The sequence below is a fragment of the Sus scrofa genome, chromosome 13 (assembly GCF_054392235.1).
Source record: "Sus scrofa isolate SSC_HxYL_T2T_F1_AM1 chromosome 13, Sscrofa_HxYL_maternal_Yorkshire_Landrace_v2.0, whole genome shotgun sequence".
In the NCBI taxonomy this organism is placed as follows: Eukaryota; Metazoa; Chordata; class Mammalia; order Artiodactyla; family Suidae; genus Sus; species Sus scrofa.
Genome location: NC_139395.1, coordinates 23,085,655 through 23,104,660, shown reverse-complemented (window position 1 = coordinate 23,104,660; position 19,006 = coordinate 23,085,655). Strand labels below are relative to the sequence as shown.

Below are 19,006 nucleotides of genomic sequence, written 5' to 3'. Positions count from 1 at the left end.
TGGTTGTTGTATAAATCAATCCAAAGATGTACAATGGCTCTAATAATAATTAAATCTTGCTTATGCAATATCCAAAATACATGTCTTCATCCGCTGACACAGGTGGTAATTTAGGAACCCAGGTTCTTCCATCTTGTCGTTTTAAGATCTTTAATGTGGAGCTTCCAGGGTGGCTCCATTGAAGAGGCAGAAGGGGAAGGAGCTTGGAAAACTGTGTTAGGGAAGTTTAGTAAACCTAGCTGGCTACATTGCAGATCACTTCCAGTCATGTCACTCAGACGCAAAGCCACTTATGTGTAAGAGAAGTGAAGTCTGGCTATGGATCAAAGAGGACATATCGCTGCCATTGTGCCCCAGAAACTGGGTAGAATATTATAAAAATTACTGTCTGGTTTCCGTGGTGAAAGATAGAGGATTTTAGGAGAAAGTGGGGAATCTCCTCCATGAGAAAGATACTGCTTTTTCATCTTTTCTCCTCTTCCTGAATCTATTTTTTTCCGCATTTTGCTAAATATCTGCATTGAAAGCAGAAATACTTCAAAAATTCTCTGTGATAATGTGGAGGGTCATGGACCTTGGAGCCAGAAGGACTGCTTCCACATCTTTTCTTTGGGGTTTAAACATTATGAACCTCAGTTTCCTTATCTGTGAAATGGATACAATACAATCTAATTTTGAGGGAAACTAGGAATCTTACATAAATTCCCTTCAATCATACATAGACTATATTAGTAGTCAAATATTTGGTAGCTATTTTTATCATTATTAGGGCACCTTTGTGTTCTTCCTTCCTCACCTGAAAATCTACGGGAAGGGTTTCTTTTAGCTATGTTAACTCAAAGCTGCTATAACAAATATACCCCAAACTAGACAGACTTAGAAAACATAGATGCTTGTTTCTTTTTTATATGGTCTCTGCAGTGGGCATTTGTAGTTACCAGCAACTCTTTTCTGTGTGCTTTTGGAGATTTAGTTAGTCATAGCCATTGTAGACACTGAGGATATTGCATACCAGAGGGTATCCCATTTAAAATACTAATCTATGGAGGGAAACGTAAAGTTAATATTCCTATGGATAATCAAGGTAGGACTCTTATTTAGGCTTTATCTAACAATTCACTTTCACAGTAACCCATAAATCATTTCACTCAGTAACCTGACTATAACCTTTTGTACCATTGCTCTATTTTAGGGATCGGGAACATTTCATACTAGTGATGAAATGATTTATGTTGTGTGTATGAATAAAGTTAGAAGACTCTTCAGGAGCTTTGCTTTCATTTTTCTAGCTTGTTGCTCACTGTACCAAGCTCTATCACCTCTCCCTAAAAGCGGGAGGCCTCCTGAGGATGTGAACCCCTAAATCTTGAGTGACGTGGAAATATTGATGATACATTAGTAAGTGAATAAAGTGTTTTATTTGAGTGCGAGCTCATTTTTTGTATGATGATATGTAGTCATCCTTCAGCAAATAGATACTGAGTACCTACTCTACACTTAATGATGGAAAAACATTTCTGAAAGTCTGAAAGGAGGAATACAAAAGCATTTGTTTGTAGGTCATTTTACATTATCCCTTCTCTTTACTTAATAAGCTTTTACGATTTTCTACACCATGGAATTTGTTTTTAAAAAGTGAAAATATTTTAAGATAAGTCATGGATGCTATTAAAATATTAACTCAGCTTTGTGCTTTTACAAATGGTAGAATCAAAATGCAGGTCTGTTTCCTGATATACACTTAAAATATGGAAACATATTAGTAGAATTGAATAAGATAACAGTACCCATTTCAGAATGGGTGAGGTGGTTACAGTCGGCCTCTGGAGGCCACCTGAGTTGGCAATGCTGTGACCAAACATTCAGACCTGTCATTTATTCCAGATCTTCCCAAAATCCATTGTTCCAATTAATTAAGCATTAAATTATCTTGTTCTGTATCACAATCACCAAAATATACATGTTGCAAAACCCAGCAGACACTTCTATGCTCTCCTTTTCCCTGAGAGGGCAGCTAATCCATTAGCATTCCCTTCCATTCCCTTCCAGAAGCTATTATCTCCATTGGCTTTTGTGATACCGGATTCTTGAGGGTTTTTAACTTATTTCCATTGCTGCATCTCCTTCATCTCCTTTTCTTGCTCAGATTCCTGCAGTGTCTATATATTGGAATGCCCCATAGCATAAACATGTTGAATACATAAATATTAAAATGAACAGATAAATAAGCACATAAATAAATCTGATCTTTAACCCAAAGGAGTGATGCTCCTAGTGCAAGTTTCAGGAAATGGGAGCACCGTGAGCAGAGGAGCCTGAGCCCGAGCCCATCCCTTGTTCGCAGGACTCACCCTGCAAAGGTGAAAATGCTTCCTTGAATAAACGACCTCAGTGAACAGGGGTTCCAGAGTTCCTTATTGAAAACTGAATTTTGGGATAGTTTTGCAAACTCCATGGTTGATTTTTCTCTTGGTTTCTGTGCAGCTTGAATCACCGAATCATTCTTGAAGTTCTTTTGTTGTTTTAACACATTAAATTAGCTCATTACAGCTGAATATGTAGTGGAAAATAGCATCTGTTTACACTGTAATAATATAAAAATTACTTACCAGTAACAGAATAAAGAGCAATTTGCAAAAGCTAATCATATTTGTGCACTTGTCTGCAAAAAGTAAATTGTTAATATATGCCCAAGGGGGGGAAATCACTTGCTGGTTGAAGCAGTGGAAGCAGTGATATTAACAAGCACCACTTAGCCAACTCCAGTATTTAAGACTGGATCCCAAATACCTCAACTTGTGAAAATGTAGGTGTTGAGTAATTTTGTTAACTTACTTTGACCTTGGAAATGCAAACAATTTAAAGATTCAGATAATATAGACTTGGGGCGGCCCAGGGGGAGAGGGAGGGAGTGGGAGGGATTGGGAGCTTGGGGTTAATGGATGCAAACTATTGCTCTTGGAATAGATTTACAATGAGATCCTGCTGTGTAGCATTGAGAACTATGTCTGGATACTTACATCGCAGCGCAACAATGGGAGGAAAAAGTATGTATACATGTATGTGTAACTTGGTCCCCATGCTATACAGTGGAAAAATAAATAAATAAATAAATAAAATTAAAAAAAAGAAAAAGAAAATCCAGTGGTCTAGAAAGCTCTCAGTAATTGCAGTCAAAGTTTTAATAACTCTCATTTAGGGAAGACTTCATTTCACTTTTTTTAGTGCTAATCTCAAATACTATTGGAAAAACTCATATCAAATGCAGTTCCTGTTTTGACCACCTGCTCCAAACCACCAAAATTAAAAGTCTGTTTAAAAATTAATATTTACAAACATTGAAAAAAATTGTTTCAGTAATCTCACTATGTTACAGCTTTTTTGTGTTTCTCCACAGGTACAAACCAGAGAGTGTATACATTTTATAATTATTTAGAACTTTAAGTGTTACATTTATAAAACTTTTAATAAATTTTAATAAATAAAAATAAGTATAGAACAGACCCTTTCTTCTTTGATCATAATAGAGACAGATGGCATATTTGAAAGTAAGATTAGGTTGGTTTTTTTTTATTTACCAGTGGAAGAGGAAAAAAAAGTCAGTTAGAGTTAGTCTTTAAATTCCCCTTTTGGAGTTCCCTGATGGCCTAGCAGATTAAGGATAAGGTATTGTCTCTGCTTGGCTTAGTCCACTGCTATAGCACCCAGGTTTGATCCCTGACCTGGGAACTTTCTCATGCTGCAGGCGTGGCCAAAAAAAAAAAAAAAAAAAAAAAAAAATCCCCTTTTATAGAAGCCAGGATGAAAGGTATTCAACTAATGTAGTCTCACTCAGACATGTTAATAATATTCATTAAGCATCGCCTTCTTCTGCATTTAGTCAGCCCTTGATTAGGACTCCCATTCTGCCTTCTTGCTTTTGACCTACCCTTTAATAAGGTTTCTGTAAATGGCCAATTCTATCCATTACAATTTTAACTCAGAGGGAACGACATACTGCCAGTTTTGGAGGCTGCCTCATTGTAGCCTTCAATAGTCAGACTTTACCAATCAATCCTCATTTTGCTGCTCTACTGATAAAAGTTTTATCCTTAAGAATCTAGCTTTTGGAGACCAAATACTGAGGTCTGATATTCTATGTCACTGAGAGACATGTGTCCTTTCTTTCTAGTTAACTCGCATTGGTATAAGGATAGAAGGGGAATCATTCTCTCTACGGCTGAAACTTGAAGATTTTAAGCACTTTATGAAAAAGATGTTTTTAAAAAAGCTGGATGATGAAGTATACTCTAGCTCAATGAAGGATTTGAAAATCTGTTATTGCATACACTGTCAGTTGGAGCCTTAGTTCATTCATTCAGATGTCGCAGCTGATTAAAGATTGTGTTTCAGTGGTTGCATAGGAAAAAATCTTTTATTTGCCTTTCAAATGGCATTTCCCAGTGGCTTCAGTTACCATCTGTTGCTGATAACGCCCCAATTTAGCTCCAGCCCAGACTTCATCTTTAATCTCCAGATCATGTAGCTAACTGCAGAGCCCACATTTTATTTAGATGTTTTAAAGACTCCTCAAGGTCAACATATTCCAACCCAGCTCATGCTCTTCCCCCAGACATCTGGACCTCCTGGAATGTCAACAGTTCTAGGAAATAGAACCTCTAGTCATGCGTTTACAAGCAGAAACCAACAAGGCATCTCTGTGACCCCACCCCCTCAAAATTCACTGCGGATGCTTGACATTTTTAACTTGCCTATTAATCATATGTGTGCACTGATTTCTCTCTATGGTCATTGTTATCATCCAATTCTGAGGTGTGGCCAACTCTTCTTGAACCATCCCTACAACAATAGAGCCCTCAGCTCCTTACCTACTCTTGCTTTCTTCCTCCCATGGATCCTCCTTGTTCCTGCCAAAGTGATCTCATAATAATGCAAACATGTTTATGTTTCTGTATTTCTTAAAACCTTTGAGCAGCCTTTCATTTGAACAGAGATTAAAAAACATAATTCTGACCATACCCACAAGACCCTCTGTGCCAAACCCGACTTGTGCCCAAAGATACTCCCTGATGCTTGAAGCCTTCACATTTGGGGATATAAACAAACACTTTGTTTGGCAAATCAGCAGTAATTTACTGGAGCTGGAATTGAAAGAATTGACCATTAGATAGAATGATGCTAATAAGAATATCTAAAGCATGGGCCTGAGATAGACTCTGAATGAAATTATATGAATGAATGACCACAGAAATCAACAACATTTTTTTATTAAGGAGCTTAGTATCTATTTAGTCTTACCTATGCTCTACACAAAGTGTGCCATGATGAAGTCACACAACAGGATTGTTTCCCATTGTCTACTCCCATTTGGATTGAGAAGAAAAGTCCCAAGTGTGGTCTATGGAGTACAAGCCCTTTTCGCCCTTCTTAGTTGGTTGAGCTACTCTAACTTTCTGGATCTCACTTTTCTCATCTATAAAATGCCCTTTACAGCTGTAATTCCCTGGGAGGTCTTTGCCAGGCATCAGTGGGAATATTCATATACAGCCTTCAGTACACCACCTGGCCCAGAGAGGTGCTCCATAAATGCCTCCCACAAAACTACTGGGTAGAGGACCAGCAGAGTCTCCTCAATGCATTTATGACACACTGAATGCTTCCTCCAAGCATCACCTTGGGGAAAAACCCTCTGGCCAGAATGCTTTCAAGGACTACTGAATGCTCTCAGCTCATGTTGGTGGGAGTTTTCTCTAAGCACTAAACTCTTGATATTACAGCTCTTTCTTGCTAACACAACTCATCTCTATTATGGTCAACCAGGCAACATAAACACAGTATTTATGCAATGGGAAGAAGTTTGGGCATAACAAGAAATCAAGCATTAATACTTGTCTGAATACATTAGTTTTCTGGAGTCATTGCCCCTGTCTCCACCTGGCTACTCATCTTCTAAAGTTAATCCAAGGCCAAAGCCATGTCTTTCTGCAGCTTTGCATTTTTTTCATTTATTTCATTTATTTATTTATTTATTTATTTTTGTCTTTTGAGGGCTGCACCCGCGGCATATGGAGGTTCCCAGGCTAGGGGTCTAAGTGGAGCTATAGCTGCTGGCGCACACCACAGCTCACAGCAACGCTGGATCCCCAACCCACTGAGTGAGGCCAGGGATCCAACCCACAACCTCACGGTTCCTAGTTGAATTCATTTCCACTGCACCACAATGGGAACTCCATTTTTTTTTCTTTTTTCTTTTAAATGAAAGTTAAAAAAACAACAAAAACAATTGCTTTTTTCTCCCCACAAATTTTTTTTTCCCCTAAATCCAGGAAGAAACTGTTGAGAGGTGGGCAGATTTCCCCAGGTTTTGCCATAAAATGTCTTACATCCGACCTCTTTGGTCAAAAGAGTGTCCTGTTTCAGTCCATTTTCAGAGTTCTAACTTAGGCACCAAATTGATTTACACATGAACATTTTTTTCCCCCAACAAAATTAGCATTTCTCTCATTATCAAGCCCCTGTTCTATCTCAAGAAGCATTAGATACTTTGACATAATTTATCTCACCAAACTGGATGGGGTCTTTGCCAGTTTTTTCTGGGTGATTTTTCCTCCACATTTGCCAGATAGTCTTTATGTAAGTGGGAACTTAACCCCATCGCACTTGTGTTTTTTCTAATCTTTTTAATTTGACTATGATATTTTTTATGGAGATTTATAAATGAAGTTAAATTTATCCATCTACCTTATTCTCCACTCTGCTCCACTAACTGCAGTGGCACGTCCCCCTGTTCAGTGAGTCCGCTGTGAAAGGTCTGGAATACAGGTGTACCTGGCCTATCGGAGCTGAGATGCTTGAGGACATTTATGGTCCTATTCTCCATCCCTTCCCAGTGCACGCAAAGTGCTTTGGAAAACTGTTATGGTGCTTAACACGGACATGTGCTCAACTATATACCATTATTTTGTGGACTCGAATCTCATTAACAATTGCATGTTTTACAGATCTTTGAAATGAATCCACTAAAGGAACAATCAGAATACTTCTCAGATTTATGAATTAGAGATTAGAAATGCTGCAAAACTATAGAAGGAAGGCCTTCCTTGATTTATGGAGAAGTAGGAAATTTGATAATTTCTCCCCTAATGGAAAGTGTCTTTTTCAGCAAATGCAGGGTATAGACTATTATATGGATTTGAAGGGGGGCAAATGGGTTAACGATATCATTGTTAAATTTCTCTTTCTTGTTGTGGAGCATAGGATGTTCTGTTTGGAAAGTTCAGTAATAGTGTTAACAGAGAAATTGCATTCTCCAAGTACTGAGAATGTCTATATGTGTACTGAAGAGAATTTGGCCTTTTAGAAAAAGCTTTAATGCAAAATCATCACCGGAATCATTCATTGCATTTCCCAGATAAAAAAAAAAAAAACAAACAAACTTGTTATTCATCAAAAATTTTTAATTTTTGTGACACAATCTCCAGATTATTCCCTGCTACATCCCGTGCAAAGAGAGCTCTCATAAATAGCCCATTTTGCAATTGACGATAAGCTCCTCTCCGAGAAAAAATAATAGTTTGTGTTTGTGCCAGATGCTTTTCCAGCATTAAGTGCTATAAAAATTCCCCAAAGTGTGTTCAACAGATAAGGCAAAGTGCCAAAGAATGGCAGAGAATTAAGTTGAACCCTGTTCACAGACAAAATCCATTGAGACACCATATGCATATTTCCATTTTCAAATCAAAATGTGAAATAACTCCACGTGCATTTAATAGGCACCTATTTAGACATCTATACTAGGTCCTAGGGACAGAATGATGAGGTGTTTCTCTCTCTATTCAGGAATTTACTCTATCAGAAGCAATTATAATAAAAAAATTTTTTAAATAAAAAAAGAAGAAACGCTTAACCCTTTCTATGGCAGTGCCATGACTGCTACAATGGCATACCCAAGACTATGTGGATGAGGTAACATGTGATGAACATGTATGTTCCAGACAAATGAAGGTGCCCAGGCAGAGGGAAAAGGCTTTGAAAATGATTTCTTCTTGCGGTATTCCCTTAATAAAAGGGAGCACTATCCCTCATTTATTTACACTGCAGGCAGTTACTCTTGCGAGAGAGCAGACATTGTGACTGAGGTGGCCAGGGAGGTGGGGCGGTCGAAAGGGGAGGTTGCAGATTATTTAGAGAAAGCATACAGGTCGCACCAGGAAAGCAAAAAAGCTTTTCTCTGCTTCTGATACCAACGCTTTTGACAGCCTGACCCTCAGACATGGTTAGATTCAACATTTCTAATTCCTCCCACACTTCCCACTGCTTCTTGACTGTCACACCCTGAATGAAGTGCTCAGCTGTGGACATGGTGTAGGGACACTGTACGCTGGTTGAGTCATGAGCCATGGTGGTTTTTCTGATTTCTCTCAGTTCCATACAAGAAATGTCGGATCGTATCACTAGAGGGAAGACTCATTTAAGGTCTGTGTTTTACAAAATACTCCCCTCAATACTGAGCAGACTTCCCCAGAACCACGTGTTCCTGTTGGCCTAATTAGATTAGGAGTACCAGCTTCCAAAGCCCACTGTCAGCCAGTGTCCCCCAATCAGAAGCCCACCCTTGAGGTCAGAGAGTCAGCTGTTTGTATTCCAGATATACAAGTACAGTGTTTCACAACAGGAGCTAGGCGAAGACTCTCAAATTAGCCTCTCTCACTCAAATAACTGCTGTTTTATCATTTGCATTAGATGCTTGAAAACATTTTAAGTACTTAATGTTTAAAAATCAAGTTTCTAGATGAGTTGAGAAGCTTTGAAAAACAAAAGTGAGCCCATTTAGAATATTTTTTCCTTATCACGTAAGTACTTTGTGACAAGGTATTTTCTTTGCTAATGAAATCAGTTACTTGATTTATCTGAGAAATTGTGACACGCCTCTCTTCTTTTTCTCTCTGTTTATTTAGAATTTTTTTAAGCGACTAGTGGTAATGTATAAAAATGACTTGACTCTAGCGGTATTATCTTTTCTTTCCCTGTTTCTCTATTCCTGTGGCAGTTACTATTCATTTCTCTATTGAAGAGTACAGATGACAGGAACACATTTAAAGTAAGGCATCAATCATTGGCGCTCAGAGAGAACACTCTTTAATTGAATCATGTTTTTTACTTTGGGCTCGATGCAAGTGAATTTTCATGTTTATTCATAATGTAGTCATCTACCTCCATGTTAACTACACAATCACAATGTAAAATAAATTATTAAATATTCTTTATGGGGCGTTTAACCAAAGAATAAAAATATCTGTATCACGTCATTCTCCTCATTGTGAAAGAGAATTTACATGTCTTCACAGCAAAAGGAAAATGTATAACAATGACCTATTCTGTCTTTAAATTTCTTCTTCAAATATTTTATTAAGTTGTATAACAGAAAAGGCACTCCTGTGGCTCACTAGGATGGTTTTTATTGGCCTGCTGGCTAGGAGTTTCCTTCAATAAAAGAGCCTTAAGTACATAAAGAAAGAACTTAGCTATGGCTAACACTAAATCAGTTAATACAAATAAAATAGTGAATTAGATATTTTTATAGTGGGGTTTTAAGAGTTATAACAGAGGGCTTTGCTTTTGGTTATTTTTTTAAGAGCTGGAGATTCCCTCCCCTAAGCCCCCCCAAATTGATCCCAGCAAAGCATTCAACATAGAGGTAAAAATAATGGAGTTAGAGGGTCACGCTGCAACAATAATTAGCTTGGAGAAAAAAGGTAAAATGTAGCAAGAGAAAAATCACAAGGACTTGGAAAACTCTTAAGTGGACTTTCAAAGATTTTCAAGGTTGATCTGCTATTTAGCATTCATCCCTCTGGAATAGAGGTTCTCCAATTACATAAGTTATCTGAGTTATTTTTTGCTTCTTTTAATGACTTGTTTTTAAGGAAAGAAATCTCTGATTGTTTCTCTTCGGTAATACACATTGCTCACATTTAGACATATATTCTCAGACGACTATAGAGAACCTTTAACAACCTAAACTTTGACTGCTTGTATAAGAAGAGGCCATATTTGGAGAAAACACCCTGATATTTAAGATGAGAGATTCTGAAACTTTATGCTTCAGAAGCACCTGGAGAGCTTGTAAAACACAGATTGCTGAGCCTCATATTCATAATTTCTGATTCAGTGGGTCTGGGATAGAAGGTGATAATTTGTATTCCTTTCCTCCTCCCCACCAAGTTCTCTAAATATCATCTTACTGCTCTTTTTATTTTATTTTTATTTTTTAATTCAATTTCATTGGAATATTAGTTGACTTACAATGTTGTGTTAGTTTCAGGCATACAAAAAAAATGAATCAGTTATACTTATATCCATTACTTTTCAGACCCTTTCCCCATAAAAGTTTTTATAGAGTATTGAATAGAGTTCCCCATGCTATATACTAGGTCTTTGTTGTTCATTTTATATATAGTAGTGTGTATATGTTAATCCCACCCTCCTAATTTATCCCTCCCCCCAACATTTCCCCTTTGGTAACCATAAATTTGGTTCCAAAATCTTTGAGTCTGTTTCTGTTTTGTAAATAAATTCTTTTGTATCATTTTTTTTTTTTTAGATTCCACATATTAGAGATCTCATATGATATTTGTCTTTCTTTGTCCGACTTACTTCACTTAGTATGATGATCTCTGTCCATCCATGTTGCTGCAACTGGCATTAATTCACACTTTTTAATGGCTGAGTAATATTCCTTTAAGTATATATATATATGTATATATATATAAACACACACACACTTGGATATGTATATACACACATACTTGGATATATATATATACACACACACACACACTTGGATATATATATATATATATATACACTTGGATATATATATCCATACCCATCCCACATCTTCTTTATCTATTCCTCTGTTGATGGGCATTTAGGTTGCTTTCATGTTTTAGCTGTAGTAAAGTCTTACTTCTCTTTTTAAAATTGAAGTATAGTTAATTTATAATACTGTGTTAGTTTCAGTTGTATGGCATACATAGTGGGTTTTTTTTTCTAATTATATTCCATTATAGGTTATGGCAATATTTTGGGTACAATTCCCTGCATTTCTAATAAGCTACCTGCTGCTGCTGCTACTACTACTACCAATCTGGGAACCACACTTTGAGAACTAATGCTCTATATGAGTGTTAAATGGAACTGAGAGTTGATAATAAACACATTGAGATAGAATAATTAGAAACCTTAGAAACATTCTATTAGTATATACAGAAGTGATACTCAAAATATTTAACAACCCACTGACTGCTTACAATGCATACTGGTCTCAGACCAAATTGTTAGTGAAAGTCCATGTGCCCCATTCACGTGTGGCCAAAGCAAATCAAAATATCGGAGTTTGTAGCAGAAAAAGGTTTATTGCATGGCCATGCAAGGAGACAAGTGGCTCATGCCCCCAAAATATCCCAAACTCCCTGAACCAAAATTGCAAAGCGTTTTTAAAGGCAAAGTGAGGAAGGAGCATGGTTGGTTGCTGCAAAAATCCTTTGTTTTTGTAGCTGCCCACAGAGGTCAGGTCATGATGTTCCTGTAAACCTCCAACAAAGATACATGAGCTAAGCTAAGATACAGGAGCTAAAGCAGAGGATATTGGGGAAAGGCCCACACCAAGAAATCCTCAAAGGGTCCTGCTCAGTTACAAAAGGCGGAACCTGTGCACACTGCCTCAGAATTATATTTGAAAGAATGTATGCAACATAAAAGCAACTTTACAAAGATAAATTCAATCTAAGCTAAAATTTTGAAACCAGATAATTTTCTTAAAAAAAAAAAAAAAAGAGTTCCCTGTTCAAGTATTATCTCTTCTCTTCCCCAAGAGGGTGGTAAATTTTTTAATAACCACTCTTTATTTTTCTGATGTTACATTTTAATAGGATAATGGTCATTTTACTTCAATGAAAAATTAATATGGTAAATTAAAAATCAGAAACTAACCAAGACCACCTTGTTCTTTTTGAAATCACATGCGTTCGTGAAAATTAACTAATTATAGTATTCAGGTATGTATACTTATATTAAACTTCCTAGTTTTTCAAAAAAAGCATATTGAAACATCTTATGCAAGACGTGGAGAGCAAAATTGTACAAACTATTGGTGCTAATGGAATGAAATGACCCATGAACAATAGATTCGCAGTTTCACAGAATAACAGTGATTTATATGGAAGCCTGTTACTTAGATAAGTATAATAAATGTGTGTGTATGTGTTCATGTGTTTCAAAATGATAAAAATGCCTCTCCCAAAAGTTAGCCATTTAACAATTATTTTTATCTGCATTGGAACTTCAGTTGCATATAAGTTGGAAGCCTCTTTGAAATGCTGAAGACAAAATTTGAAGATTGAAAAGTCTGGCTGGCTACTGATGACTGAGATGTGGCGATGACATTTAAAGTGGCGTGAATCCACTCTGAAGGAATGTGTGTGCCTATCTTTAATGTCAGCATTTGCCTCTGAGATGACACTTGTTAGATTTCATGGTGTCATGTGCTAGTTCAAGGTCGGTAGTCGTGCTTTTTGTTACCCAATGCAGAATACTCCACAGCTGATCTAAAAGTAACTTGTTGAAACCAGTGTTTCTTGGTCTGCTTACTTTCCTGTGTACTTGGATCACCTCATTCGCTTTAAGTTTTAAAACAGAATTCTGACTTGTGTTGTAATGAAGTATTTAAATAACTATACTCATACTTATTTAATCTTGAAATCATTCCTGTGATAATGAATTGTTTGCTTATGTTGGATGGTTCCCAGGTTTCTGGGGATGACTTGACTCATAGATGAACTAAATAAATTATAGGCAATAGCCTCAGAAGGAAAATGGTGTACTACACACACCCAGCATCTCTCTGCCCTAAGGAAAAGCAGAGGAGGCCTAAAGAGACAGCTCTGGCCAACTGCTGCTTTTGAAAAAATCTTCTGGAGTTCCCATTGTGTCTCAGCAGGTTAAGAATCCCACATAGTGTCTGTAAGGATGCGGATTCAATCCCTGACCTCACTCAGTGGGTTAAAGATCTGGTGTTGCTGCAAACTGTTGTGTAAGTTGCAGATGTGGCTCAGATCTGTGGCTGTGGCGTAAGCTGCAGCTCCAATTTGACCCCTAGCTTAGGAACCTCCATATGCCACAAATGGGCCCTTAAGAAAAATAAAAAATAAAAAATAAACAACTCCCAGTAGGATTCCTTCTTAGGCTGCAGCTTTGTCTACCGTCACAGAAAGGTTGTGTGTGGCTGAAAAATCTATCTTGCCGAGTGAAGTGGCTTAACGGGGTAAGAAGAGGTGGCTGGGCTTCCTTTTTTTATACACCTTTGTGCAACCCACCTGTATCAAGGTGAGCCAAGACATGTGGGGTCAATATATACAGACAGAAAAATTAATACTAATATAACCCAAGAGCAGTCCAGTAAATTCTACAAACATGAAGGTCAGTGATAAAGAAAATGTTAAATGTCCAGAAGGGGTTACCTGTCTACATTTAGTCTCTAACTTGTGTACCCACTTCCACCCTCAGCGCATCCATACCCTTCACCATGACATCACATTGCTCCCCTCGACCACCATCAGCCCCCCCAAACTCCTTAAGTTCCCTGAAATTCTATGTTGTGGTCTTTCCATAGCATTTTGGATCTTCCTACCATTCAGTTTTTTTTTTCAAATTTGTGGGAGACTCAGTTGCCTTTTTTTATAGTAGATTTTAAAAAATTACATAATAACTATCAGAGTTCTTTGAGACTATTATTCATGGAACAAGTGAGTATGCATTTCGTCTTGTTTTGTTTTGCTTTTTTAATATACCAGGTGTCTCAACTGGGAACCTACCAGATGTACTAGCCGCTGCTAGTTTGATCACCCCTTTCTCCCCACAACCTCCTGAGCCATTTCACTTGCTGGAAGCCCTGGCTTAGCTATGTTTGTGCAGAGGTTTTTTGTTTGTTTGTTGTATGTAGGTACTCTCTTAACTTGCAGGATTCTTCACCTGGTCATATGGTGTTTTTAATACATACGGTGTATTTAAATGAAGTCTTCTCTGATTTGAAATACCACTGAGAAATACAGATGTGCTAGGAACCTTAACATGTGCATTAAGATGTACATTTTGTAGGTATATGTGGGAATAGCACTGTTCGTGGAAACCCTATATTATAATACATATGATGTGTAAAGAAGTCACTTCTATACCAGGAATAGGAGTGAGAAAGTACATAACTAACTGCCTAGAGAAGATGGCTAACTGTATATTGTGGATGTAATTGAATATAGCATCTTGCCCTCGAAAGATATATCCAAAGGATTTGCTTTATAAGAAAGGAGAACTAGACGGGGAAAAAAAGAAACACAACTCTGTCCATCAAAGTAGCATTTTCCATGTAGAATCCAACGAACCTAATCCATCACTGATTCCTCTCTTAACGAAAGCAAGTCTTAACTTCACATTTTGACTCACATGATGTCCTTTGATGTTACGTGTTGTTGGAAAACTGATGCATGAATGTCCTCTCTGTTCAAACTGTTTCTAATATACAGTTTCCTTGTCCAGTGTTCTTTCAATAAGGGTACCTAGTCCTTTGAGGATACTTGTCCGAATGATGCAAATAAAGGTGTGGATTATTTTTTGATCTATTTACAAAAGAATATTATACTACAACATCCTACCTACCACAGCTACTGTGATGAAGAGGACAATGTGACTCTTATTTTTTGGACAAAATGGAACATGAAGTTTAAGTCATAGGAAGTAATATATAGATACAACACAGACTTAGTCCCCCACTGAGATATTTTTCCTTGTGAGGTGACAATTTTAAAGGTTTCGAGCTGGAAAACCTTCTGATCTAAGACTGTCCCTGCCCACTTCCACCTTACCCTAACCGCAAAGGCGTCCCCCCAATAAATTAATATTAACAAATATATATCTCTTTAAGATGAGTTTCTATCTCAATCAATTGTGTCTCTCCAGTACCAAAAAAAAAAAAAAATAGTGTTAAGAAAATAGAAACTTGGGAAAATGCATATTACTATTATAAAAATCTCAGAAGGCACAGGCAAAAGAATTTCACTGGCCCATTAAGTAGTCAAAACCCACTGGATCTTTCTGGCAATGGATCAGGGCACAAAAGACCCATGTGTTGAAAGAACGGCCCTACCTTGAACTTCTCAGACTACCCTCTGCGGGAAGCAAGGAGCAAGAAAGAGTTATGAAATTGCTCAGCTTCCGTGGACTCCATTTGGACATAGGTAGTACGTTTGCTTTTGAACTCTCACGCTTCCATCTCAGTCTCTGGGGTACCTACTTCCCTCGTTATCCGTGAACTTTTCCTGGTAGACACTGTCGGGTCCTGTGTTAATAAGACACATTGTAAGGAGAAAACACAGTTCCCAAGCCAAGAAGGTGAGAGCTACTCTTTCCTAGGGCCCTTGTAAATCTTTGGGAGCCCAGCATCTTAAGTGACAGAACAAAGGCAACACAGTTGTACATTCTTTTTTTTTTCCCACTCCACCAAAAAATTTAAAAAAATGTTGTTGATGGGTTCGTGTTCAACGACATTCCTCTTAAGAGAAGCCATGGAATATTTCCTCCTTTCAAGCAGAGGCTTTAGAACTTGATTCCCGTTGCTCCCTGTAGCAACATTCTAAATAGAACCCCACTGTTTGGCCACGGCCAGGATTAGCTTGAACGGTACCTATTATTGAAAGGGAGTCTGTATTTGCAGTAATACAGAGAATGCCAGTTTAGAAATGAGCCTGATTGCATGGTTCATTTTGTTCTCCTTTGTAGAGCCAGGCCGCGGCCCACTACAAAGGCACGAAACATGCCAAGAAGCTCAAAGCACTGGAAGCCATGAAAAATAAGCAGAAATCTGTCACTGCCAAGGACAGCGCAAAGACTACCTTCACCTCCATCACTACCAATACCATCAATACCAGCTCTGACAAAACAGGTTAAGCCACGATCTCTGTTGTGTTGTTGTCGGTCCGCATTCTTGTGGTTTGGGGGCTTCTTCACGTGTCTAACTCTGTCTGTTACGGATGTTCCTGCCACCTCAATTCATGCTCGATCCATCTTTCTGTGGAATGGTAAATGCTGCCCCCTCATTTTTCCACTACCCTGGAGAGATGGAGGGCATCACCAGTAACATTGTAGATTTTGCATCTGAAACAGTCCTGTGGCTGTTTCAGAGGAATACAGGCGTCAGAAAGACATGTGAAGCCCTGTCCCCAATCACCTTTTTGGAGAAGTGAACCTTTTGCAGTGTATATTGTTTACATCTTGTATGCAGCACCTTTCCCTATAATGGCATGGCAGATTTGATTTACCTACGAGTCCACAGCAGAGTATGCCAAATGCATTGAGAAGGCCCCCATAAGGGCATTATTACTGACAGGTCTTAATCTCATAAATCCCAAACATTGCATTGTTCGAAGTGGTGGCTCTGTGAATCTGGGCTTGTTATGACTGGGTAACCTTCCCTCTGCATGAGCAGGTAAGTGTTATTGAGACCAGTTATTCTTTTTAACAGAGTCTTCACGGTGAAATAATGGCCTCTGAATGGTCCCTTGGGATAGTCCCGTAAAAAAACCCAGTTTATTCACAGCAAGGGAAGCCAGTGGGATTTGCCTAAGCTGGCACTTATAAAATATGAGACCACCAGTCCTCTAGACTTCCAGAAAAGGGAATCCTGTGCGATTCACGGATGTACCTTGAATCACTCACTTTCTGAGAAGGCAACGCCTGGTCCATGTCAGTAGTTTTCCAGTCCCTGCAAATAGCAATGGTCAGGAAACATTTATGTTATCATCAATGGCAATGTCTTAACTAGGAAAGGCTCTTCTGGCCATGACTGATGAAGCTATAAAATCAACAGTGAACCAATACAACAGATTAAAGCAACTTGGAGTTCCCGTTGTGGCTCAGTGGTTAATGAACCCGAATAGTATCCACGAGGATGTGGGTTCCATCCATGGCCTCGCTTAGTGGGTTAAGGATCCAGCATTGCCATGAGCTGTGGTGTAGGTCACAGAGGCAGCTCGGATCCAGCGTTGCTGTGGCTGTGGCATAGGCCATCAGCTGTAGCTCTGATTGGACCCCTACCCTGGGAACCTCCATATGCCGTGAGTGAGGCCCTAAAAAGATGATAAATAAATAAATAGCAACTTTATTACACAGGGTACACCCATGAGACATACACCTAATCCTCAAAGGGTCTGGAGAGATGCTTGCTCCCATGTGCATCTGTGAGGGATAACAATATTCTCTCTGAGTTCCCACAGCACACTATATGTGCTTATTGCATCTGGGTATCATTGGTAGGTGTGAAACCCTGTATTGGTACCCAGGAACCCTACATACGCTCTGAGACTGAGTGCTCTGTCACCTTGGTACCCTGGCACCTGGTCTGACATGGTGTAGGTACCATGGAAAACCTATGCTGGCTGCACTTTCTCTCACCCCTTTGATTCTCTGATTCATCCAATTTTATGTCACAACTTATGAAGGGGGGAAAAAAAAAAACCTTGTCATTTTTGTTTCTTTGGTATCCAGAGCAAGAGCAGAATTTTACCATCTTATTGATTTAGATGTAAAACCTTGTGGGGAAAACGTTACTGTTTTCTACGTTATTTGAAAATTTACTACTTAATTTGGGGGTGGGGGCTATAAGGGGATTAGCAGTAATGAAGCAAGTGAGTATAATTTTTGCTCCTAGATTTTGGGGCACAAGTTGGGATCCCTAAAGCCGTACTCATGATACCTGTTAGACTTGCAAAAAGATAGTAGGTAGGAAGAATAAAGAAGTGAATTTGACCAAAAGGGTTTTATATAAAGAGATGAGTTTGATGTAAAGTTCTTGCTCGTTCTCAACATTTCTACTCCTAGACTTTTTTTTTTTCAATACTGGCTATTTGGTTTACCTTGACTTCTCTTTAAAATGCAAAAAAAAAAAAAAAAAAAAAAAAAAAAAAAAAAAGTCCCCTTTACATGGAGAATGTACATCATTTGAAAATATGTATGTACATGGTTGGCAGAGCTGCTAACTGGGCTTAAAGAAAGGCTCCCTGAGTGTCATCTCTGTTACATAAATGAGTTAGGAATACACACCTCCACCCTTGCCTAAGAAACTGGAGTGGAAAGGAGATCAGTCGTCAAGGCTCTTTCCTCTTGGGGGATGAATGGAAGTGAGTTGGTCTTGAGCTGTGGAAGGGAGCCTCCATAAAAGAGACAGCTCCCAGGGAGGTGCCAGACTCACCTACTGGTTGGAATGGTGTTGAAATGCTAAAGTGCCCTGTCTAGCTGGAGCTAGAGAAAATTCCAGAAGGACGGAGGGAGAATAAAGTCTGCAACATTAGAACAAATATCCTAAAGCCAAAGGAAGGAAGTCATGGGACTCTGGAAAGGCCTCCCTGATCTGTGGGACCTGTACCCACAAAGACGCGGGTCGTACAGGTTGAAAAACTTAGGATTCCAGCGCACCTAAGTCAGATTCTATCCTTAAAAGATTTCTGCAAACCTACCTATGAGAAGTAGCCCAAGAAAGCTCCGAAAATGTCATAGTCTTTTATCCCATTTGTATTTCAGTATAAATCAGAGATACCTATGCTAACAAATTGGAGTTTTCTTAAAGCATCACTTGTCCTTTTTATTATGGCCTGTGTCCTCATATACTGATTAGGAATGAGTACAGCTCTGAAAACAGGATTGGGTCTCTGAGCTAGTTTCTTTCCTTTTTCTTTCTTTCTTTCTTTCTTTCTTTCTTTCTTTCTTTCTTTCTTTCTTTCTTTCTTTCTTTCTTTCTTTCTTTTTTAATTTTCATTGAAGTGTAGTTGATTTATATTGTTGTCTAAGCTAGTTTCTTTCTTTCTTTTCTTTTTTGTTTGTCGTTTTAGGGTCGCACCCATGGCATATGGAGGTTCCCAGGCTAGGTGCCAAATTGGAGCTGCAGAGCAGCTATAGTCTC

At 38.4% G+C, this 19,006-nt stretch overlaps 1 protein-coding gene across 5 annotated transcripts in view; it reads left to right on the top strand.

Annotated features, from left to right (window-relative positions):
• Positions 1 to 19,006, top strand: part of ZNF385D (zinc finger protein 385D) — a 978,174-nt gene that overhangs the window by 868,525 nt on the left and 90,643 nt on the right. For all 5 annotated transcript variants that reach the window (XM_021069745.2, XM_003132072.6, XM_021069747.2 and 2 more), the window contains one exon: positions 15,832 to 15,994. In XM_021069745.2, the coding sequence (XP_020925404.1) occupies positions 15,832 to 15,994 (163 nt within the window). The remainder of the gene's footprint in view (positions 1 to 15,831; positions 15,995 to 19,006) is intronic.